At 43.8% G+C, this 25206-nt stretch overlaps 1 protein-coding gene across 1 annotated transcript in view; it reads right to left on the bottom strand.

Moving 5' to 3' along the window:
- SLC2A13 (solute carrier family 2 member 13) overlaps positions 1-25206 on the bottom strand; it is a 2060320-nt gene that overhangs the window by 1630295 nt on the left and 404819 nt on the right. The window contains exon 3 of the mRNA XM_069629212.1: positions 9823-10031. Coding sequence (XP_069485313.1) covers positions 9823-10031 — 209 coding nt within the window. The remainder of the gene's footprint in view (positions 1-9822; positions 10032-25206) is intronic.

Below are 25206 nucleotides of genomic sequence, written 5' to 3'. Positions count from 1 at the left end.
GTATGCAAGTGGTTAAGGATATGGCAATATTACCACAAGCTGAAAGTGATCACTTCCCTCTATTCCCTTGCAGCGTTGGTGGCTTGCAGTTCATCGACGGGGAGGAGAGAGGTATGGGATAAAGGTGCCAGGAGGAGCAGGGGGGATATTATCTAGGAAGGCAGCAAGGAGCAGGGGAGCTGAGGGTGATGGGTCAAGGTGTGGGCCTGGTGCAGCGGGTACAGGTGGGGGTGCAAAGGAAAAGGGGGTGAAAGTTGGAGTGTGCGCGAGGTGCGTCAGTGAGAATAGTAGGGAAGGGACAGACCGATGGGGGGCAGTGGTACGAGGTGGGAAATGCCTGAAGAAGAGTTCAGGTGGGAGGAGGAGGACACTCTCCCCAGTAGATAGCAGTGACAGAGGAATGTACTGGTTGACCCTGCCACACACAGGTTTTGAATGCATGCAAACGTAGCTAGATATAACTCAGAAACTTGCAAAGATACAATTGGGGCGATATCTACTAATTCACACGTAATCGTATCCGTTGGAACGAAGCAAAGCTGTTAAAGGCATCCAAGGCATTGAGTATATTGTTGCCCCTGGACATAGCTTGCTTTGACACCGCGCCGAGGGATAAGCTTGAGCAGATTGTTTCTGTATTTGTTAAAGAAACCACCATTACATAAAGCAAATATAAAAGTTTGGCAGAACGGACCAATAAAGTCTTAGATAAACGGGTGAATTATGATCGTGCAATAGCAACAGCCAAACATCACCTGCGAGCTACAATTGTCGCAGTATTAAACTATCAGAATAGACTACTATCATCACTACTACATAATAATCTTAACCTGATGAAATTGAAAGACATTGCACATTTGGCCTTACAAAACGATAATACTAAAATATGGTCGGCTTTACGGGGCAGTGAGCATGGTGGCCTGACCATAAATGGAGTAATTGAACCTGATTGGTTCAAGCATATTGCAGGTACATTATGGCTGAATGAGTGTGATGATGCCATAGTGCCGATTCCAAATGTAGCTTGGACTTGCCAACTAACCACTCTCGACCTTACCGTTATCATTGAACATCTTAACCCTTCACAAACTATTGGGCTGGATGGTATCTGTAAAGTGCTCGTCAAAACTGCTCCCGGATTATGGGCACATTGTTTATATCTACTATATTCCCATATTGCGTTAAAGCCACATACCGCCTGTTCATAAGAAAGGCTCCTGGAATTTAGCATCCAACTACAGAATGCTTGCCATGTTGGATGTTCCCTCCAAAACCCTTGCAAAAGTGCTATAAGATGATCTAAATGACTGGATCACGGCAAACAATATACAGCCTCCCAACCAGATGGGTTTCATTAAAAAATCTAAGACGGCACATAATCTGCTCATCTTCATAACTTCCTCAGAGTATGCTTGGAAGCGCAGATACATACTGGTTCATGCTGCTTTCATAGATTTCTTACCAGTATTTGACTCTGTGCTTTGCAATAGACTCTGGAAGAAACTGATCAAATGGAATATTCTATCAGGACTATTTAAAATGTTGATGTTACTTTATACTAACACCACGGTTAAGATCAAGTTAGATGTTGAAGGCAAATTATCTGCCCCATTACCTACCCAATGTGGGGTAAAGCAAGGGTGCATTGTTAATGCCACTCTTTTTAACCTTTACCTCTCTGATCTGGGTTTAGCCTTTAATAAATTAAAAATGTGCCCAGTAAAAATGGGACGTCCTCTTACTAGTTGGTTGGCATATGCCGATGATTTGGTCTTGTTAAATTGCACCCCTATAGGTTTACAAAGCATGATTATAGCTCTAGGCGAATATGCAGAAGCAAATAGACTATCAACATATTTAAAATTAAGAGGATGACATTTGCCCTGCATGCTTTTAAAGGACGAAATACTGTCTGCACCCTTAAAAGATTACAACTGGAGTGTGTCGCATCCTATATGCACTTGGGTCTCCACCTTCAAAACAACTTGAGGTGGGATACTCACTGGCAGGAAACTAAAACCAAATGCAACAGAGTGGTAAGCATTGTTTGACAATTCATAAGTAAACAAAGTGGTATCTCTATAGAGACAATTCTTCTGTTATACCAGACAAAAGTGCGATCTATCGTATTCTATGGGATTGAAATATGGGGAAATAAATATGGTGTGGTATTGAAATGATTTGAAGCAACTATATTACACAAACTCCTCTGTATGCCACCATCATTACCTACAGAGTACATGTACCTCGAATTTGGAATTGCTGGTATATTGGAATGTGACTGAAGTCAGTAATGTTTTGTGATAAATTATTAAACGTAGTTATTGGTACTTGGAGCTTTTTTCAAAATTGACAACTGCCACACAATAGGGATTTTTGGCCAGCTACTTACCCTTTGTAATAAATGGCAAAAGGGGTGCTGTGGCCTTATGACAAATGGGGCAGTCTATGTGATCAAGGCTCGCCTAAAATCTAAATGACTCTGGCTCAGCAAAGAACAACATCTAGTGAATTTATTCTCAGGGAGTAATAGTACCTCTTTTTGTGAATATATATTAGCTCGAGTAGTAAAAACCAACCTATCTAACAGCTTTTCCCAACAGCTATTGCAAGACAATACCTGCGACTTAAATTTAATATAAGTATGGCATTAATGTACCAACGTGCGCGAATAGGTATCTCGGGCAATGCACGATGCTGCAGGTTATGTGGCACAGGAACTGCTGAAATGATTGAACATTTGCTAATAGTTTGTGAGAGCCTGCACAAATTGATAAATAGTTATTTGAAAACGTCTAATAATGGTTTCAACTTTTAGAGCCCGATTCGTGGAAGCGTTTTATAATGGGGCAATCCCATGGGAAAATGTTCTGTGAATCAGCCCCTTAGAGTTCCTCGCTCAGATATGGCCTTTGTTTTTAAATGGATGTGATAATAACTTGATATTTTATCTTATGACATTTTATTGGAAATGCATGGAAATAATTAATTTAGTTACATGCTGATCCGTTTTTAATTAGTGTGTATAAATGCGAAAACATTTTTTATCTGTGTGTAGACTTTCATTTTTATCTAGCGATCTTGGTTTAATTTTTATTTTGTATAGTTATAGGTATATTCGGGTGGCTTTCCATGACAAAGAAATACAATTTTAGTGATTTTATCTAGATACTTATGGTTTTATATGCGGTGTCATTGTATAATTGTGTAAATGTTCTACCTGTTTTAATTGTTGTATATACAAAGCCATTCGGCTGAATGTATATTAAATCAATACAAATAAATAAATAAGTGATATAAAAAGATAAAAAGAAGAAATCAAATCAGAGCTCACTAATTAAAAAAAGATAAAGGTGATCAGAAGAGTAAAAATATGCATATATATCTAAAGATGAAAAGAAAAGAAAAAGAAAATCTAGAAAAGAATATATATATATACAATATATACAATGTTTCTTTTTCTTAATATGTATGTGCATTCAGAGATATGTGAACAGTATCAATTTCATGTTGCTTTATTTTACAGTTTCAATCATTTGTTTTAACTATTTGAAATCAATGTACAAAGTTGTGTATGTATTTTTGTGCCCAATATCCCAGTACTGAAGCAGGGATTACTGCATGTTTTTCTTTTTTCTTTCTGCAGTGATTTTGTTTATGTCACAGCAAAAAAATAAAGACAAGGAGGGATTGTAGGTAGACGTGACTACGAATTTCAACAGTGACTCTGAATTTTAGCTAGGGCTCCACATTTCAACAATGATACAAAATTGGTCCCATTGGTGAGCAAGAGTGTGAGACATGTGTGAGACTGAGGCTGAATTTAGTATGTTTATGTTAATTGAATTTATATAGCGCTTTAAGCCAAAGCGCTTTACAATATAACAACAGGTACAAAAATGAGAGAAGCATATTTACAAACAGGAACAGGTCATTAAAACAATAAGTAGAACTATTTAGAAGGGGGCAGCGCGTGGGGGGAGGGTAGAGGAGTGGGTAGGTGAAGGGAGTAATGGTGTAGGATTTGAGGTAGGGGGAGGGGAGGGAGAGAGCGAGGGGAAGTATATGTCAGTATTCTGGATGCGCAAAATGCATGCCAGCTAAAAATGAATTTGATAGTGCACAACATTTTGTCATTTTGCACTCTACATCCCAGTCATGGACTGAATTGCAATTAACCATAAAACTAACAGTTATTAAACCTTAATCTCTATCCTCTAACCCCTACTAATACTCAGAGCAAATCAGTCCATGATTTTGTGCACAGACTTTGGTGCAGATTGGTGACTGAATGTCCAGTCATTGGTGCTGTGCAAAGTTAATTTAAAATGCAAGCAAATAAACGCGGAGGAAATGGTTGTGCAGTGAGACGTGACAGGATTTTGATGTTAGGCGATCTGCAAACTAGCTCCATTGTCAATTCGCAAAACAGGAATGAACAGAGCAGGGAAATGTAATTCTTGCATCCGTTTCTGCCATTCTAAGCAGTCAGGATGAACAAGGTCAGAACTTTTGAGAGGGATGGCTGAGTTTCAAGGGAGGTGGTTCTGACTGACAAGTTACATCACAGAAAAAGGCTGGCACTTTTACATTTCATATGGGTGTAACTTATATGCATAGGCAGGCTTAGGGAGAGAGCTTAAAAAGGCTGGCAGGAGGCTGACATTTGCCTGGGCTGGTGCAGGTGTCTCAGAAGAGTCTATCAGTCTCTAGCACTCTTAATCTCTGGCTGACCCTGTGGGCGTGCAACAAGCGCTGACAGGCAGGCTGGGGAAAAGACTTTGTGCGCTCCCTCCAAGCTCAGAGGAGAATAGAGGCAGATGAAGGGAATCTCTCGTGTGGGCGTTATCCTGATAGATGGTGAAAGTGAGCAATCCGGGCCGCAAATAATCAAGCTTCATTCTTGGTGAGTGTCTGGTTAATTGAGGTGCATGTAGCTTTAAAATCACAAGTGTAGATATCGATTTTTGCATGGGTTCTACATATCAGGCATCCCAAAGTCTGTTTGCTCCCCATTATACTGAAGTGAATATGGAATGAGTTGTCAAAAAATAATAACTGCAAAGAATAGAAGTTACGGCTCTCAGAGCTAAGTGTCTCAAGGTTGTTGCGTAGTGTTCTCTGCCAAGTTAGAGGTGGGAGAGAGGGCTACAGTAATTCTCTTAACTTCTAGAGGGATCATCGCCTGTGGTGGGAGAGAGCAAAATGTGTGCTAAATATTGCTGCTGGAATTGTAAATGCCTTGTAATATTTTAACAGATTTAGTATCTTTTGGGTCTTGGAAGGCTAAGTTGAAGTCTCCCAGGATGATGATTTGAGAGTTGCTTTTAGTGTTGTTGGATAACAAATCTGATATGTCTTTTTTGAAGGTGGTAGTTGGGCCTGGAGGTCAGTAAAGTAGATGAATTGTGATAGTAGATGTGGTGGATGTTGATGACTGAGTTCCGCAGACGGTAGTGGTTGTTTGTTGCCCATTCTTAATTCTAGTGACATTTTGTATATGAAGGCTATGTCTCCTCCTTTGGAAGAGTTGATGTCTCGGTCTGAACGTATGATAGAATAGTTCTCGGGTAATGCAAGGGCAAGCGAGGGGCCTGAAGCTGGGTTCAACCAAGTTTCTGTGATGGGGATGAAGTCCAGGTCATGGGATGTTATGAAGTCAGCTATGTCTAAGGCATGAGCTTGGAGTGATCTTGCGTTGATGAGGCTGGCTTTGATGGTAGAGGTGTGGCTGCTGCATTTAGACGTTGGTAACTTTTGAATATTTATAGGTTTATTGAGTGGCGTGATTGTTAAGTTAGTGAAAGTGCTTGCTCTGGTCCTGTGTTTGCTTGTCCCTGTGCGGTGTTGGTGACAGGATCTAGAGGCCAGTCTTTGATTCCTTAACTGAGGGGACAGGACGTGGTATGGGGAACAGTGTGGGTGGTTGAACTGTCTGGGAGTTAGTGTCACTCATTAGGTCAGTAGCAAGGGGTTTACCCATTGTAACAGGCGATGGTGCTGGTTTGGGTTGATGGTCCCTATTCAATACTAGTGTAGGTAGTCTCTGGGGGTAGAGTTGATATGCTTCAAGGCAAGGTTGCAGGAATTTAGTTGGTGCAATGTGGCATGAGAGTGGGAGGCTGGACGACATGGTCAGGCGTGTCGAGGGTACACTATGGCTCTGTGAGGTGTCCATACTTTTTAAGTGGGACAGCCTATAGGAGGCGCCAAGTATGTGTGAATTATAGTATTGTATGTACATAGTAAATGTATTTTGAGATGCAAGCTAATGATAGTATTTTATTTACATGGTAAATGTATTCTGAGATGCAAGCCAAAAGAGCATAATGTGGTATTGTAAATCAAATACTTTAAGGGCATAAAATCATCATTTAGAGTGTACTAAGTCCAGTCTTTGCTTACTTTTAGTGACCCCGGTATAAGAACAATTATTAGATGGTACTCTTAAGTTAGGCTCACCACTATACCACGAAAAACAAAAAATCCATCAACCAAAAATACCTCCAAAATACCTCTAGCAATATAAAAAGGTATAGGCCCTGATTCACAGAGCGTTTTTCAATGGGGTGTTGCCATTGTAAAACGCTTCTGTGAATTAGGTCTATAGTATACAAACACTGGAAATGCCAATGTTAAGGTACACAAACACTCACCCTAGTGTTAAAGTATAAAGCCTACACAATGTAGGAATGCCATTGCTAAAATACGAACACTAAGTACTTTTAAACTATTTCTCCAATACAGACTTCAAATTGAAACTGAACTGCATCAGTACTTCCTACACGCCCTTAAACCATAGCTTTGGTTCTGAGCTACCTTTTGTTTACAACTAGTGTTGTGAAGTACCAGTGAATTGATAAGGTTCAAAGGGTATTGTGACAAATCTGGTGAATTTGTCCCTACTCCCAAGAGGCGAATCTTTGCCTGTCAGGTTAGGGAGGTGAGTCCGCTCCACAAGACCGTGCCTAGGGGGTATAGGCAAGTGGGACCTCAATGGAAGTGACTCCCCTCTCGGGGACAAGGACTCTCAGTCCAATAAGGAACTCCCACTCTGGAAAACATTGCCTGCCTAAATGGGACTAGAAAAAAAACAGTGGAAACAGTCCTTTCATCTCTTTGGCTTCAAATAATGCTGGATTTCATCTGAGCGCCCCAGTCATAGAAGAAGGACACATCCTTTTTGTTTGTGAAGGTGTACATCAAAACAGGAGGACCTTTGAACGGAGGGGACACTCCTTTGCAGGGAGGAGAGTGACTCCTACATAGAGGCGAGCCTCTGTAGGGAAGAAGTCCAGGAGGGGTGGAGCCACACAAAACCACGGTACCAGCGGTGGCATGGAGGGTGTGAAAAACACTAGCTATATGCTGGAAGACTGGTGTGCTGACCGACTGGGGAGCCAAGGTCAGAAACGAGGCAGAGTCAGAAGAGTAACCATCTCATATGGTGGCACAACCACAAGGGAGCTGCAGTGGGCTTGAAAACTAGTAACCGACACAGAGACTAGACTGCTGAAGGGAGCTCAGGTCCAGGAGCTCTGCATGAGAAGTGCATTTGTCACTGAGACACACAACAGCAGGTAAGCGTACACTCCTCGTGAGAAGACACAATTGAGAGGTACGAACTATGACTGTCAAGGCTGGGAAGTTGAGTAGGTTACGGGAGCCTGATAAACCCGAGTATAGAGAAAGTGAGCCTATCAGAGGGCCATAGGGCTGCAAAGAGCTACGAGAATTTAAGAGACTGTCCAGGCTTTGGGAGCTGATGAGGTTATGGGAACCTGATAAACCAAAGCATAAAGAAGCAAGCCTGTCACAAGACCACAGGTTTTGGAGAGCCCAGAGAAATTAAAAGAATGTTAAGGCTCTGGAAGCTGACCAGGTTACGGGAGTGTGATAAACCCACGCATAGAGAAAGCTAGCCTCTCAAAGGGCCATAGGGCTTTGGAGAGTCCCAAGAAACTACAGGTACGAGACTACCAAGGCTGAGGACACCAAAAAGGTTATGGGAGTCAAGTGGCAACAAAGCAAATAGAGGACATGGGGCCTGTGAAGAGTCTGAGAAAAACAAAACATAACAATGACAAAGAAAGAGTACTTGGAGGGTTTCAGGTACCTAGGCTGGGGGACTTGTATGAGGAAAACCCTGAGATTCCTGAGAAAGAGAAAACCGCCCAAAAGACATTGACTTTTGACAGCAGATCCTATACCGAAGTTATGAACTGTCTTTTGAGATACAGATTAACTTTGTGCATAAGCAACCAAAATTCCAGTGATTGGGCCAGGCAGGAGCCGGAGACAGAGGTCATTACTCCGGCCTCCTCCTTTTTGCTATTTTCTTAAAGTTGTAGGGCCAGTTAGCGAAATAGGATTGGAGTAAGGACTGTTTTTCTTTTGATGCCCACTATTACATTTATTTTCTAGGTAATGAACTTCCCTCATAGAAATAGGGCCAGATAGGCGTTTTACTTTTAACACCCTTGAACATGTCAGTCGTTGGTCCGAGTCCTTCTTCTGGTTCACCACAGTAGATCGATGGATGTCGATTTTGTAGGTAAATGGTTAACTGGTTTGAAATCTCACCAACTCTCGAAGCCTCCACAGCACCAGAAGCAACAACATTACCAGTGTACAATCTAAGAAATACAAGAATGAAAGAACCAGAAACCAGAAACCAGACCTGCTTCTGCATCTATGCACCAGGACTGTGGAATAACACATGGAAGCCCATCAGATGACCCCATTCCTCCTGCACATCATGACGGATCGGAAGGCCTAGATCTCCATGCAATACTTCATTGCTTATTGACACTGAAAGCGCCTATTCACCATCTTGCACTCCCCACAACTCCTATCTCGGCGTTCTCCTATTTGTGCAGCCTCTGCCTGATTGCGTTATAGCTAGCTTTACAAGAAAATCCCATACATGCGTACATATGCATAATATATATAAGTGCTCTCTTCATGAACCTTGAAAATGCATTTCATGGAAGACGTCAAATTGAAACTAAATGTACATGCTTTTTATTAGACAGAAAACAAAATATGAAGCAAAATGGTAATTATTCCAAGTAATCTTATGTAAGAAAAACAAAATTACAATATATACACAACTGATAATCTGTTAGATAGCATGTTCTGAGCAGCAGAAAAAAAAATTGACAAGAAATTGACAAATAACGCAGTTCTATGCTAAACTAAAAAGTCACCCTTTTTGTGCACTGTCATGATTTTCCACAATACACATTCTATCTCCATTTGCATGTCTGTTTTCATTAAACACTAACCCAAAATAGGAGGCTAAACTGTAGAACCCCTAAAACTACCAGAAGCGGCAATACCATTGGGTATATTATTAATATCCCCAGAGCAAGTGTATCACTTCTCAGAGCTGTTAGATGAAGGAGCAAAGCGAGCATTTCTGACTTCTGCAGCCCATTGACGAGAGACCTCAAGTGAGATAGAAGCAGGTAAACCCCAGCCTCACAGCTTCCTTCTATCGCTTGCACTTGCAAAATCTGAACCACAGCATCCAAGGCCGAATGGCAGATGCTGCGTATGATTCCTGGTGTCATGTGAGGCACCAACGCCTGGTATAAGTGTGGAGGGGATGCAGACATGGACAAATGACTAATGTATATGTATACCTCACTGAATTCCTGCCACCCCTACTCACTCTCATGAAATTGATTTCCGGAAACACAAGGCATCACCAACACAACACAACACCTTGAGCCAAAACCCGATGAAGAAAGCAGTAAGAAAGCAGTACTCTACTTACAGCACCCATGACAACATTCTAAACTGACAGTAAGGCTTTACCTGCTCCGACTTCTTTGTCCTCTTCATCGATGCTGTTTTTGATGCTGTCATACTCCTCATCGATAGTCTGGTTCCCACGAATCTGTGACAAGACCCGTCTCGCTTTCTGAGTCTGCCCTTTTTGAATGAGCCAGCGGGGGCTTTCAGGAAGAAACAGGAAGCCAAAGAACTGGATAATGGCTGGAATTGCTGAGAGACCCAGCATATACCTGCAGACAACAACAGACCATTTAGTGTCATGGGCAGTCGAATACACATGCAAATGACTACATTTACAGCCATGCTCTAACAGGGATGCCTTCTTCATCTTATACAGTGATTCCAACCGTACTTTGTAAAATGCTATAACCATATGGTCCAGTTAAGTGGTTGCTACTTGAAAGCCTGAATGCTTGCCATACAAAAGAGATAATCACTTGCAATTGAAAGGTGCTTAGATGTGTAATGCAAACCATGTGAATAAAACACAAACAACTGAGAGGAAACAATCCAATGGTACACCCAAATTGTACTTACTCAGCCTCGCTCTTTTTTTCACTCATGCATGATACATAAGATCATTTTCGCCATTTACTACTTTGATGCTTTCTGAATGCTTCACCCGCTCCATGGAAATGGTAAACACAAACACCTTGCTTAATAATGTTTTACAAATTACACCTAGAGTCTACATTGAGGTTAATTGTTAGGCATGGTCACAGGGCAGAAAAGGTACACAGATGGAAACGTTAGGCAGGGTCTATCAAGTCAGATGCAGTATTATGCACTTCACGTTTGAGTACCATTAGCACAGGCATTCGTGTAATTTTAGTCGGTATTCTACTGTACACTCGAAATGTTGTGATACTGCATCAAGAGAACCAAACATTTGATAGAGAACCATGATCAGAGGCAGGAAGGGAAGCATGGGAGACCTTAAGGGCCGTGAAAGACCACCCATTAACTAATGTCAAACCAGAAGTAGTTCCTGGTGTCTCCCCCAAGGCCTTCTTCCGTCTTCTTAGCCTTTACAGATACGGCAAACCATGCGCGTTGAAAGACTTAGAAAAGTTTAGAAAGGTTTCCTTGTACGTGGTGCACAGAGTCACACATAATCAGACTATGATCGGGACATGCAAACCCCTGTCACCCACACATCACAGGCACTTGCCCGTGGCTCTTGATGTGAAACACGAACTACAGCTCTGCCCGAAATGGCTGGAATCATCAGTATTGGCTAGCCTTGGACACACAAAGGTCCAGGAAGGCAACACAGAGGCCCACGAAGGAACCAATCTGGAATCAGGTGGTTTCCATGACAGGGCCACCTGATTTCAAGATGGTGGCCAAACCTTTGTGAACTGAACCCAAAGAGATATGGGCTAAGCACCAATCAATCCTCAGGAAGTTTTCTCACCAGAGCCAAGGCTGAGGCTGGCAACCAATCCAGAAGACCAAATCATCAGTTCTCGAAGTTCTGTGCACACAACCACCGAATGAGAGCAATCAAATGCGGCTTTGTGTATAAAAGGGAGCCCCATTCTGGCAGTGACGAGGGAAGTTGAAGGTGATTAGAAGAAGCTACAGACAGTGGTATGCATGCAAAGGAATGAGTAGGGAGAGATGAGGTTGGAGGAAGAACATGGAGAGCCGAGAATGGGGAACAGAGGCAGGAGGCAGATGTGGGGATAAGGCAGACAGAGGAGATTGATGGAAGAAAGTCGACAGCGAGGGAGGAAAAACACCAGTATCAATATCCCTTCTATATCTTCACCCTTCTCAGAGGTAGAGAAAGGGTGACACTATAGCAGGGACATGGAAGGGTGGAAGAAGGAATCGGAGAAATAAGTATGAAAAACACAGGAGGCAGGGAGAGGTTGTGGATTTAGTAGAGACAGACTAAACAAGGGAAGAGGATGGGCAGAGACACTAGAAAAAGAAGGCGAAGGAGGAAGTAGAAGCCCAGAGAGTAACAGAAACAATTACAACACTTCACGGCTGATAAGAACCCAAAGGTGAAGGAGTTAAGGGGAGAAAAGAGTGTGATAAATTCTGCAGAGTACTCACAAAGACTCTACCTAAAGTCTCCTCCCATGTGGCCAGGGGAAGACAGCCGCTACCTGAACCCGACCCTGTGGGTGGTATTAGCCGGGAGCATCACCTGGGAGGAGAAGGTCCCCAGCAGAAAGGGAGGACTCTGTTGGGAGGGACATAGTATTTGTCTTCCTCAGAGGAGGAAGTATCAGTGATGCTGGAATATGTTATGGCTGCTGATGGATGGAGCTTTTCTTTCCCAAAGATAACTATCCTGATGGTGGCGGAAACTGTCATAATCAATCATGTATCAGGAGTAAGAATCCCCTCCTAAAATAATGTACATTTATGGGGATGAAAGCTCCAATGATCAACAGGGGAATGTTAAATGTGAATCTTCAAACATTAACATCTCAGATTCTGAAAACCTTAATTTCCCTGTAAAGCCAAACCACTCATTCATTCCTTATAATAACCCTTTAGAAAATAGAAGCAAAGATGGAAATTAAGTTGGTTACAATATTCCCTTTAAAAAAAAGAACTAGAAACATTGGGGACGTCAAGTCCCACAATGTCCAAAGTACTGGGACAAAGAAGAGGGATACAGCGGCACAGGACTGCAGGTTGCAGCCTAATAGGGTTAATGACCCACACCAGAGATAGACTAGGAGGCATGAAGGGCCCCTCGGGTGCAGGCCAAGGAGAGCAGTATTGGGAGGTTGAGTGTTTACAGTAACTCCACACTGCAGTTGCAGCTCAAGGAGAGCAGAGACACCGGAGTCCCTAATGTTTGCCGAATGGATGCCAGTTCTGAGAGGGTCTCCACCTTCAGAGACCTTGATTACAGAGGTTGTGCAGAGGGAACCATAGTTTTTGGAAACTTTCCCCCTGAAGACCATAGCTCCAGAGGTTGTGTGTTGGGAAGCCTGAAGTTAAAAAGCGTTCCCCATAGAAAGCAGTGCTCTGTTGGCATGCAAGTACCAGAGAGTTGTTGGAGGTAGGAGCATACCTTTTCCGACTGGCACAGGCCGTGAAAAACAGAGAGAAGCTCTTTGCCAGGCCGATCGGAGCAGAAGAATCAGAAGACTGGGAGGCAGTGGAGTGATAAAACACACATGCAAGACCCAGTGAGTACACTAGCATATTGTGACCCTGCAGCGCTCCATGATCGCCCACTTGCCAGGCCCGGGTTCTTTGAATACCGAACTAATATAAAGCGAGTAAAGTGGTAGAACAATATGCGTTTTGAATGCCAAACTGATGTAAAGCAGAATAAAAATCATTTTGAATACCGATCTGATATGAAGAAAAGAAAGTGGCAGAATAAGAACTTGGCGAACAGGCCAGAAAGGTGTAATTGTGCTTATGGGGGTCAGAATAATTGCCAAAGTCAAAAGATGGCAATAGCAAAGCAAGTAAAAAATAACCAACATTGTCAAAGCCAAGAAAGGCTAATTAAGACACAAGTTGTTTTCAGAGCATATTATCAGAGGGAGAATAAAGCAATAGGAGGAACCGACCTAAACAAGCATTGCCTAAACCAAAGAAGAGCAAGAGTGAGAGAAAGCCACTAATGGCAAGTGGTTAATACAAGACTGGTAAAACAAGAGTGGCAGGAAAGCTACTCTTCTGAGAGAAGGTATCCAGGAGGAGGGGAGCATAACCTGCATTGCATGTGGAAATCCAAATTGTGGAACAAACAACACCAATGTGTTTCATGTTTTCCGAGAGGAAGTAGTACAAAACTGATATTGAGGAAAGTCAAACGACTTTATAAGTTGTTTGAAGTAAACTGGGTCATAGAAGTACTTGTAGTAGTGTTAGTAGTTTCATTAGTATATCAGGGCAAGGGACATTCCAGTTATAGAGATGGCAGGTGAGTGGACCAAGTGAAAAGTATTAAAGTACTGTGGTGTAGTTAAAAGCTTTGATGACGATGTGGCAAGGTCACTAAAGTACAGTGTGAATTGTGGAATCATCCTGACAAATCAATATTGCTGATGCAAGTATTTTGTGAACTGTTGCTGAATCATCCTGACAGAAGCATTTTTGTTGATATTGATGAACTGCGGAAGTATACTTATTTTCTGAGAAGCAGTTATGTGGAACTCTGTGCCACCAGTGGAGAGATAAAGGACTTGTTGAATATTTTGAACTGTTGGTCAAGTCCAAATGAGAGATTTACTGGAGGATTTTATTGCAACTTTGTTATAAGAAGGAACTTCCTCATTTCGAACTGTTGATTGAAAATCCTGTTTGAATCTGGGGAAGGGGAAATCACCCTGGGTTACAAGGCGAAACCAGGTTTTGAACATGACTTATTTTTGTTACATTTGAATTGCTATATTGCCTGGTTAAGTTTGTTTTATGTACAATTGTGAGGGACAGATTCCTTTTGTTAGTGTTTCCTTTTGTCACTTTGATAGGTAGGGATAGTACAGTGTTTATCAAACCCTTTCAGTTGATAAAATGGCCTCTTACGAAAAACCTTCACAAAGTTGTTGCCTCATATTTCTGGCCCCTCACAGGAGGTGATAGGTGGAGTTCCTGTTTAACCTGGTGGGCACTAGCAGAAGCACTCTCAAAGAGGCATATCAAAGTAGGGCTATCCGGTGGCCATAAAAGGACCAGAACTGGTGCATGGTGCAAATTTATGAAGGACATTAAAAGAAGCTTGTTGACCCATAGAAAGAGAAACTGGAGTGGAACACCAGATAGACTCTAGCAAGGGGCTATAAAACCTAAAACCTGGTATAATTGGCAAGCCAACCAGGATAATCTCGAGGCCTTTCCCAGCAGACAGGCCCAATAAATGCGGACCCGGAGGCTCCCTTAGCCCTGAACCCACAAACACCTCATGGTTGAGACCAGGTTCATGAGATGAGAAGGTATCAGGTAATATTATCCCCATATATATGGTCGCCGTAAATAATATTGCCGGGAAAAGGTTGTGGCGATATTATATGGGTGACCATATATATGGGGACAGGGGCAAAAAAAAATATGTAAAAAAATTTAAAAAATCATGTTCCATGCAATAATGTCGCCACAAAAAACGGCCGTTTTTCGGCGATATTTTTGCATGGCGAGATTTTTGTGGCGACATTATTGCATGGAACCGATGAGAAGTAGGAGCAAGCCTGTTAAGAACTCCCACAGGAAAACAAGAGATTGCCCTTAGCAGGGGGTTATAATGACAGTTGTCTGTCAATCGGACCATGGACATTGGAGAAGAAATTGACTTCCCATGGCAGTGAGACTAATATGATCCAGGAAGATCCGTTCTTTCCATGAAACCTGAAAGGTGCTAAGGACACAGACTTGAAAGCTGGGAAAGAATGATACTATAAAATATTTGCAAAGGATACCCAGTATTTGAAGGATACACTTGTGTGGCATTCATCTGATTGAATCGGGGGCTTAGGATAATTACCTAAGCCTGGAAGAGGGTCAGACTTTAACCGCAGGAGAGGCTATCCTTAAACACTGACTAGGAGTTTATTTTGTCAATGAACTCTTTTCCTTAGAAACATGTGTTGAAACTATGTTTAGGAAGCAACCCTATTAGAGACTGATCTTGTGCCCGGTCAACATTCCAGTCACATGTTTTTACTTCCCAGTCTTTTTGAAGACTGCCTACATTGTTTTCTTCACAGGGCCGGTACAAAGATGTTTGCCACCCTAGGCATATTGCTGCCCCTCCAGGTCCCCAGACTACTGCATGTCCTACCCCTTTTCATGCATGGAGTGCCCTCGCGTGCGGTCTGAATGATCTCCTGCAAGCTGCCTTCACAAGGAGAGGGAACACCATAGGCCCCAAAAGGGCATCTTTTCTTCTCACACAGAAGGTAGAGCATGCCACATCGGAGGTTTCCATACCTGAAAACAGGAAAAGTATTAGCAGAAGCACCACTAGATTCTCTCATATGCACTCACTAACCATTTCAAATTCTACACCCAAACATACTATGTTAATACTAAACAAACCAAATGCACATGGAAATTGAATGACCCTCCCAAAAGACATCAAACAACAAAAGCTACTCCTGTACGAACAACCTTTATAGCAAAGTCCTTGGCCAATCCATACTAGCTAAGGGCATGCAAGGCACCCCAATGGACGCACATGCCGTCATGCTCTCGACACAGGAAACTTGGAAAGAGATCAGCACACAGAGCTCAGGGTACTCCTGCTCTGCACGCACCACCAAAAAAGCGTTCTTGCATTTTCCCGCTCTCACCACTAACCTTAGACACACCCCTGCCTCACAAGTCTGCAAGAGCGCCTATAGACCATGAAAATGGCAGCAGTGGACTATACATGTCCTGATAACAGCAGAGAACATACAGAGAGCCTGGGCAGCAGCACTCCAACTCTAAAAAAAAAAAAAAGGACATCTTTCCCTCACACATAAAACAAGTACATCCATTGGTGACTGATGAATTATTTTAGTGGCGAGGAGTAAAGGTTTTTCCCAAATGACCATGAGTGTGTGCAACTCAGAGGTGTTCAGGAGGTTCTGTAATACAATAAAAAGGCAGATATGGTGTCTTTTTCGCAAGCACATTTCTGAAAGGTTGACTGAACTGACAACAGTAATAGCTACCAGGATGCCAACAGTACACCGGAGTATTTTTCAGCACATTTGCATATTGGCCGTGGCTAAAGAAAACCATGAGGCCAGGTCAAAATAAGTGCCAGTGTTGCCACTGTAAAATATATGTTCATGCTGCTAGTGTCAAAATAATATCATAAGGACTGTCCCAATAGGATAGACCAGCGCTGTTCCTTTTTGCCCCCTTATCACGCTGACTCTGCTCAAAGAATACAGTGAGGCGTTTCCCAACAATGTCATTCAGTTGTGCCTTTCCGTTGTTCTTCTTGTGCCTGGAAAATGTCATGAAGTCCGTAACGGATTTCACGAGGCCTTGAAATTAAAAGCCCTTGCCCTTTCATGCTGGTTCTGGTTTTCTTAATAACCTTTGGGAAGTGTGGAAGGCTGTCATTTTAAGATGACAGCTTAGTGCACTCCTAGTGCACTCTTTCCAAATCGCCCTGCGTGAATGGGTAAGGCGATAGATCGCACCGATGTTCGTGTACGCTTTGCATAAAAGCAAAGAGCATTTTGGGGAAACAGGATTGGCTACAAATATTCATATTTGACAAATATGTTGGTGAGGAAAGTGTTAACGGATTGATTGATTAAGTGCCTAAGGCACAGAGAGCGTGGTGCACATGTAATGGTTTATAAAACTCGCCTGAACAATAAAGGATTTGAAATCATGCACCACATATTCTAAGGCAGACAGGCTCTGTGTTGCACGTGTGGGCTTCCATATGGGGCACGATGGAAACCCGGAACGGTGTTTCAATGGACCCCCGCATCCTGAGACTGTACTTAACTGAACTCACGGTCGCTGCTTAGGTGCCACGGCCTGCATTTGCTCTGCCCATTGTGGCCTCTTATCCCTCTCTCTCTCTGTTCTTTTGCACCCCACCCGCACACACTTCAATACACATAAAACATGTATTTTTACCCATGTGCAAACAGAGTCATGCATACACATACAAACAGGCATGCACACACACCTCTTGTCATGCTGCTTTACTTGGGTCGAGTACTACTCCAGCTGCAGACCCGGGGATGAGAGACAACGCACCCCCACTATTCATGAGTGAATAGGCCCACGCCAAAATCGGTTCTTCCTCGTGCGTCAGCGCGGCGCACCTGTTCAGTTTCTCTCTCATCTAAAAAGAGGACGCTGTGCTAGACTGCAAGTTAGCGGCATGGTAGTTAGCAGTAATTTCATGAGTGAATAGGCCTTTCCTCCCCCGGCTCAGCACTGCGCCCCCTTCTTAATGCAGCCCAGGTGAGAGCCTTGCTTGCCTGTGGTTCAGCCGGGCCGGTTTATTCTACGTTTTACTCCTTTCCCAGTGCAAGCATAATTACCCTTTTTATAATTAACTCAGCCTCCCGAGTTCTCTGTTGATCCCCTTCGCCATTAGAAACGCCTTTACTGCTGCTAACAACACAGCAGCAGTGCGAGTGATCCTTTACATGGTCAGGATGCATGGAGTGCGCACTATGTAAATTAGCGATTACCTCATCCGCTATTAACACTGCAATTTAAACTGAATTCTGTGCATGGCTGGGGTATTCTTGCACGTTCATCCATTGGATGATCGTGATGTTGAAACGACATGTGGACACGTGGAGACCCTATGGTACTTGCAGATTCAGGAAGTGTGAATGCCAGAGGGGGAATGGGTAAATAGACTGTGGCCATGTTACCATGACCCACCTTACCGCATTCACCTAGCTTGCAAGGCACAAAGGCGAGTCGATGTAGCGGGACGTGGGGGAGAGAAGAAAACCGGGCCAAAGAAGGGTTGCAGTAAAAAAAAAAAAAAACAGCGGTCATGTGGATGTCCCCACTGGGATTTCTTTCCTAAAAAAGAAAGGAACACAGGGGTGTACCCTGAGAGATGACACTGTCAGAAGCACGAAAATAGCATTATCAATGGATCAAACGAGTTCCCCCATTTGGCCTGTGTGGCAAAGTCCAATGCCAAAAGGTACTGGTGGATGGTGGGGCTTCCAAGGGGGTGTTTGCTGTCATAAGCCATCTGATGCTGGGTCCGGGGAAGAGTGGGCTCATTTCCTTAGTCCTGTCTTGGAAGCCCTTGTCCCTTTAAGGCAAGAGTTTTGCCACCTTTGGCTCTGTTTTGGACTACAACTACCATCATCCAGAATATTCAATGGTGAGGGTTAATGGATCCTCTTTGTAAGTGGTCAGGGAAAGGCCATCGCTTTTGGATCCTGACCCTGGGATGGACAAGCGAGGGAGGATCACCTGGGTGGAGGGTCTTTGGGGACTGGGAGTGAGATGCCCTTTGGAGAGACATGGTATTCCCCTTTTCCTACTGATGACCAATCAAATCCTTCCCCTGCCTTCATGGGATATTGCGAGTCACCTTCCCTGACTTCCTCATAAATAATCACTAAGAGTACTGGGACGAAGAAGAGACAACCAGGAGTAATGAAGACTAGGTGCTTTTACCACTCTGGTATTGGGATGAGGAAGATGCCTACTGAGAGTTGTAGAGGTCAGGCATGTCCCCTTAATGAGGGTCAGGCAGGGCTGAATGCACTTTTGCACCTGCAGCCTGTTAAAGGGCTGCAAGTGTATAAAAGAAAGCCCAATCAAACGATAGGAGGAGAGGCAGTGGTGGTGAAGCAGCAGAGAGCCCAAAGGAAGCAGCTGGTAGCTGTACGTGTGCAACATGCCGATGGTTTATGGGAGTGCGGCCTGGCAGCTGGGGCTCAGTGGAACTGAATGAACACTGAAAAGGGAGCCGTGCAGGAAGGCTGCCCCTTTTTCTGGTGTTCGCAGTGCTCGTTTTCCTGGGGTCAGAAGCTGGCCCAGGAGTGCCTGATGGGCAAGAGGTGAAGCCCGGCCAAGAATTCTACACTGCAGGAACTTCGAAAGAAGCAACCGGTGAATGTCGATTAAAGAGGAAACTCAGTATTGGAATTTTTGAACTTACGAAGAGAATTACTTTGTATCAGAGTGGTCGCATGCATGATAAAACATGTTTTCAAAGGTCTCCGATCTGAATCCTCATGAACTATTGAACAATTGAGAATACCTTGTAAGTAACAGATCGGTCGCATGTACATGAAAGTACGTTTTCGAAGGTCTCCGAGTGCTGGTCATATTATATAAAAGGTAATCTACAAAGCTATATATCAACGAGATGAACCGAATGAAACCTTTAACCATTATTGAATTCTGAAGCAAATGAAAAGCTTAACAAACAAATCTTCATACTTATTGAAAACGGAACTGAAACAAAACGTAAGAAATAAACTGAACTATTACTTGTCAATTCAACAAAGGTAGCAGGCGCCCCTCTCTCGGAAGAACAAGGCATGATAACCTGTACAGTGATGTTAACCACATTGAGAGTTCGCAGCCATCTGCTTTTTGCTCACTGTACCTTTCACAGATGGGAAATATCCATTTGCATATCAGTCTTTGTCCCGCCCACCTGGGCAGTCCAGCACCGAAATGCTATGGCAATTCCTCTCTGAACAAGAGTACCAAGAGAAACCCCATACACGTGTTTCAGCCTTGTTGGGCATCATCACTGATGTGAGGCTGAGCCTCTCTTAGCACAGTGAGCAGGGATAAATGGATATTTCCCATCTGTGAAAGGTACAGTGAGCAAAAAGCGTGTGCTGCAAACTCTCATCTCAGAACAGGTTATCATGCCATGTTCAGAACAGGTTATCATGCCATGTTCTTTCTGGAGAGGAGCGCCTGCTACCTTTTTTGATCTATTACTTGTCAAGATTACACATGAATGAAGCTTTAAAATGTACATGTGCCAAGCTCAAAAGCAAGTAAAACTCATATATGTTGAACCTACAAAATCATAAAACTTTGAACTAAAGAAACTAATGCACATTAAACTGAAAAGTGAATAGAACTTTAACAATACAAGTGAACCCAATATCTATGGAACCCCAAGTTGAAGGGAACTTTGGAAATTAACTTTACCAAGTGAATCAAAGAAAAGTAGAACAACAGAGTGGGAGAAAATCTCAATTAACTGCAACTTTCAGTCAAGATATTTTTGTACAAAAATCAACCATATACAGAGGGCGCAAGTGTGGAGCAGAACTTTAAGCAAAGAAACAAAATACCAATAAGAAATTGAAAGTACATTTTGGGGAAGGGAACCCTGAGGTTTAACCCGCTTATTGATTTCAGTCTCAAGATATTTTATGTTTGGAACTGTGTTTTTGAACTTGGGGAAGGGAACCCGGAGTATTGGTTGACTCTAAATCATCTTGAACTTAAGGGAATCCTGACACTTTCTATTGGAACTGGTCTCTACTTGGGGAAGGGAGCTGAAAGAAAGCTGTGAGCTGAACAGAGCTCCGCACTTTGTGTTGAACACTATTTTGTTAGTTGCTGAGAGCCCTGCACATTGTATAGACTAGTTGTGAGGGCAAGTATAGGTTTTGGACACCGACAGATTCCGAAGTTGAACTATTTGACTTTGACTTTTCTTAGTTTTGTTTTGGTAGGGAAATCCCACCATGGCATAGCGCAAGGTAGGCCTTTTTCCATCCTGACTTTTACGTTAATAAAGTATTTTTGTTAATTCAGAATCTGTTTTCTGTGTCTTACTCCAAGATGCCTTCACAGGAGGCACTAACCAACCCAAATTGGCACATCAAAACCTGAATACGCAACCAGTCGCCATACCAATTGTATTGCGAGATACACTTATGAAACCAGAGGCCAGATGGAAGCTAGCAGGCAGGGCCAAGGCCATACACACGGTCCTGTGTCAGAAGACTGTGGGAGTCGGAGGAAGGCACTCATTTGGAGACGGCTGGTGTAGGGTACAGAAGTAGCAGGAGACCAGCAGCCAGATGAGGGATCCAGGAGGCTGGGGAGTAGAAGGGCACATAGCCCTCTGGAGAGGCCTGCAGAGAGAAAGACCCAGGGGCTGGAGAGAGGGACCCACGAGGGTGGGGAAGAGAAACCCAAGAGGTTTGAAAGAGAAAGAGAAAGAGAAAGGGAGAGGGAGAGGGAGAGGGAGAGGGAGAGGGAGAGAGAGAGAGAGAGGGAGACTGCCAAAGCTGAGCAGAGAGAGAAACCGAGTAAGCTGGAGAGAGACAACATGTTGAAAGAGCAAGGTTGCGATGTTAGCTCTGGTAACAGAGGTGACAAAGGAGGAGGTGGTGCGAGAGGTTAGGGAGGTGGACATGAGAACTATGTAAAAGGGAGTGATAAGGTCACCCATCAGATGTGTCTAAGGAGGAGGAGCTATGACGAATCCTGAGATATTGTCACTACTTAAGATGGGGAAGCCCCTTTCCATGATGGCAGGGAGGAAAGGCCACAACCGATAGTTCCCCTGTGGGTGGTACTCAGTGGGAGAATCTCATGGGGAGGGAGGACGCCATTGAGAGCGGTGACCGTTTTAGGAGAACATGATATCCCTCTAACACCCCCACCTTCCCTCAAAACCCCCATCCCCAATACCGCCATGTAATTCGGTAGCACATCCCAAGTAGAAACCACTGGGACGAGGAACAGGCAATGAGTAATTAGGATTACTGACCAGAACACATTCACACACTCTAGTCTTTCGAGGGATGTCATTGGTCAGCTCCCATTCAAAGTAGGAGAGGGAAGAGAAGGATGGTGTCAACTGCAGAGAGACGTGCAGAGGCACAGAGGAAGCTCTGGTGAGTCTGGGAAGTCGCCAAACTGCAGAGCGGACCTGCAGAGGACAAGAGAAGGCTCAGATGTGCCCAAGAAGCCGTCAAACTGCAGAGAAGATGCACAGAGGACTGGTGGGGGCTTTGGTGTGCTTGGGAAGCCACCGAACCATAGAAGAGACGTTCAGAGAATGGGAGAAGGCCCCAGTGAACCACAGAAGCAACCACAGCTCCTGGGAGACCTGCAAACGACCAGAGGGTGATGGCCAAGATCCTACCCGTAATAGGGTGGCCAATCCGAGGATTGGGGAGACCCAGAGAGCAAGTGAAGTGAAAAGCAATATAGAGGAGGAATACTCCCTGGGGAAGAGATGACAAGTGAAGGGGGTATGGGACCTACCCTGGGAACACCTAACAAAAACAGAATTAAGAAGGGATACAAACTTTATATGCAAATGTGGTATTCACAGATCTTGGGAGGGGAGTAAACCAAGGCGGTGGTGTGAAGAGGAATAGAAGAAAGAAAACTGTAAGAATGAACAAGTGAAGGGGGTCTGGCACCCATACTGGGGTAGTGCACCTTTAACCATAAGAAGGAGAAATACAAACCTGGCTTTTACCAGCAACTTTCATAGACCTTGGTGGGAGAGTAAACCAAGGCTGTGGGACAAAGGAAAGTTAGACATAAAGAACAGTGTTGGTGCAGAGTCTCTGGAGCAGTGTGGAGTGTGGACACTGTGTTTTTCCCATTGGATTTGCTGGCTAAACTTGAGTACCTCTACCATTTCCATTCTAAGAAGGAGGCTCTAGGACTCTTTAGCACCCAATCCCGCGAAGCGGAGCGGAGTCGGTGCAGAGTCTCTGGAGTCCCTGGAAGTCCCTGGAAGTCCCTGGAAGATCGGGAAGCCCCCGAAAAGCTTCTGGAAAGCAAACTGACGTCACCCTCTGGCCTACAAACAGGTCAGTTACACACTGAATCTGCTGCCGCGTGGGGACTGCAGGATATTCCTTTGACCCATGCAGTGAGCCACCCTCCCGATCTCAGTTCACATTACGAATTTGCCTACGCAGTACTGCAAGCCAAGTGTAGCGACGTGGCGGAAAAAGTGCGGGGAGTTCAGGAGGCTTAGAGTGGGTGCCATAACCTCATCATGGAACGGGCACTTTCAAATCCCCCAGCTAACCCTGCCCCACGTACCCGTAGCCGCACCAAATGTAACCCGATGGACTCCGAGGGAGAGGGTTTTTGTAACCTGTCCACTACCAATCCCGCAAGAGGCCCCACCGCGGAACAATCCAAGGTCTGTGCAAAGAAAAGTGTGAACCATGCAACAGAATTTTCAAGATCTTGCTGAGGCGACGGAAGCACAGGAAACGGAATGTACACAACCAGTCTTTTCATCCATAAAGGATTAAGACATGCGGTACACAATACCCCCTGACAAATCCGCACCCTCCGACCCTATCAGCGATCACACATCTTACCGTGAGGTTGGTGAGGGCTGCCTCCCGACTTGGCCGGCGCTACAGGCTCCCGCTTTGGGCGTGGTGAAGCCCTGTGGGATGCATGCACACAGCGAAGGAGTCGCTGGGGAGGGGTGAGCTATCATGGCTCAAGGGGGGCCCTACTGGAGTCGGAGCTCGCAATGGGTCGGGCGAGAGCCGCAGACTTGCATGGTCTGACACAGGAGCATGAAAGTGAAAAACAACAAGGTCCGGATTTACCATCAACAAAATCACCGACATATGTTAATGCAGCTAGTAATTTTATAGACAGTCCCTTGGATATACCACCAAACAAAGAAAAAAAGGCAAACAATCCAGAGGAGAGCGAAACAGACAGCAGTTTAAAGAGCAGTTAAAAGAGTCAGCAAAAACTCTAAAACTGTCAATAGTGCCTCTAAGAAATTCCAGCCCTACGAATCGGCCCTTACGGATGGAGACATGTGACAAAGAAGTAGATAGCCTGTAACAGTCAAAACCATGGAATCACTTCAAAGAGATGAAAAAAAATGGGACCTCCAAGTTCACCCGAGCAAATGGCTCAGGACCTCAACATCTAAAAATTGAACGAAGTTAGACAAAAGCATAGAAACCAATCTATGTCGGACCTGAAGTCAATAAGATGGCACTTCATGCCAAAGGACAAATTTATGATAGACTCTAGAAGATCGATTGAAAAACATGGCGGTGACCTTAGTTCAAGCAGAAAGTAACATTTGGCGCAAGGTTTCAGATAAAGAGATATTGACAGCCTCAGGAAAATGTGACCTACCTGTGATAGGTGATATAATAGACAATCCTATGGTTGAAAATTTAACATCAACAGTACACAACTCAGACAGAGGAAAAAAACATAGAGAAGACCTACTGTCACAAAAAGGAAACAACAGTGGGCGAAACAGACGAAATAAGAAAATAAATTGTACCGGTCACAGGCATAGCAGTAGATGAAGAAGAAATAAGGATGCCAATGAAGGTTCAACCATCCAAAAATGAGACTCCAATAGGCAGAAGAGAAAAGCGGCAAATAGATGAAGTTGACCCAAATAAATCGACAACCCAAATGGAACCAGAATTTTTTTTTTTAAAAACAAAAGTTGGACCATCTCAGGAAGACAACTTAATAAAATACTTATTAGAACAATGGTGCCCAACTGAGACAAATAAAAAGGTATCAAGAGCGTCTGCACAGCGACAACAAACCTAAGATGATAAGGAAACTGCTTCATCTAGAGAGGAAGAACAAGAAAGCTCGGACTCGGAACAAAATTATACCCAGAGAAAGAGGAATAAAAGAGATCCCAGGAAAAACCAACAGGGAAGAAGAAAACAAAGACATAATAATAGAATAGAAAGACAAGAATCTCCTGATATAACAGAGCATTTTGCAAATCTTCAAGCTGCCGTGGGCTCTATGATAACAATCATGCTGGCCCCCTTCCTCAAATTATACAAAGCCTTACACGAAAACTACCGGGACCAAACAACACTGCTTACACTTATGCAGTCAAAATTAATCTACATCGAAGCCTACATAGAGGCAACTAAAGAACGAAGGAATAGAGAGAAGGAAGCCGAAAACAACTTTATCAAAACATTGGCTGATCTTATGGAGGATGCGCGC

This window comes from Ambystoma mexicanum, chromosome 12 (assembly GCF_040938575.1).
Source record: "Ambystoma mexicanum isolate Mex_15411 chromosome 12, UKY_AmexF1_1, whole genome shotgun sequence".
NCBI lineage: Eukaryota > Metazoa > Chordata > Amphibia > Caudata > Ambystomatidae > Ambystoma > Ambystoma mexicanum.
This window is presented reverse-complemented; position numbering and strand designations above follow the sequence as displayed.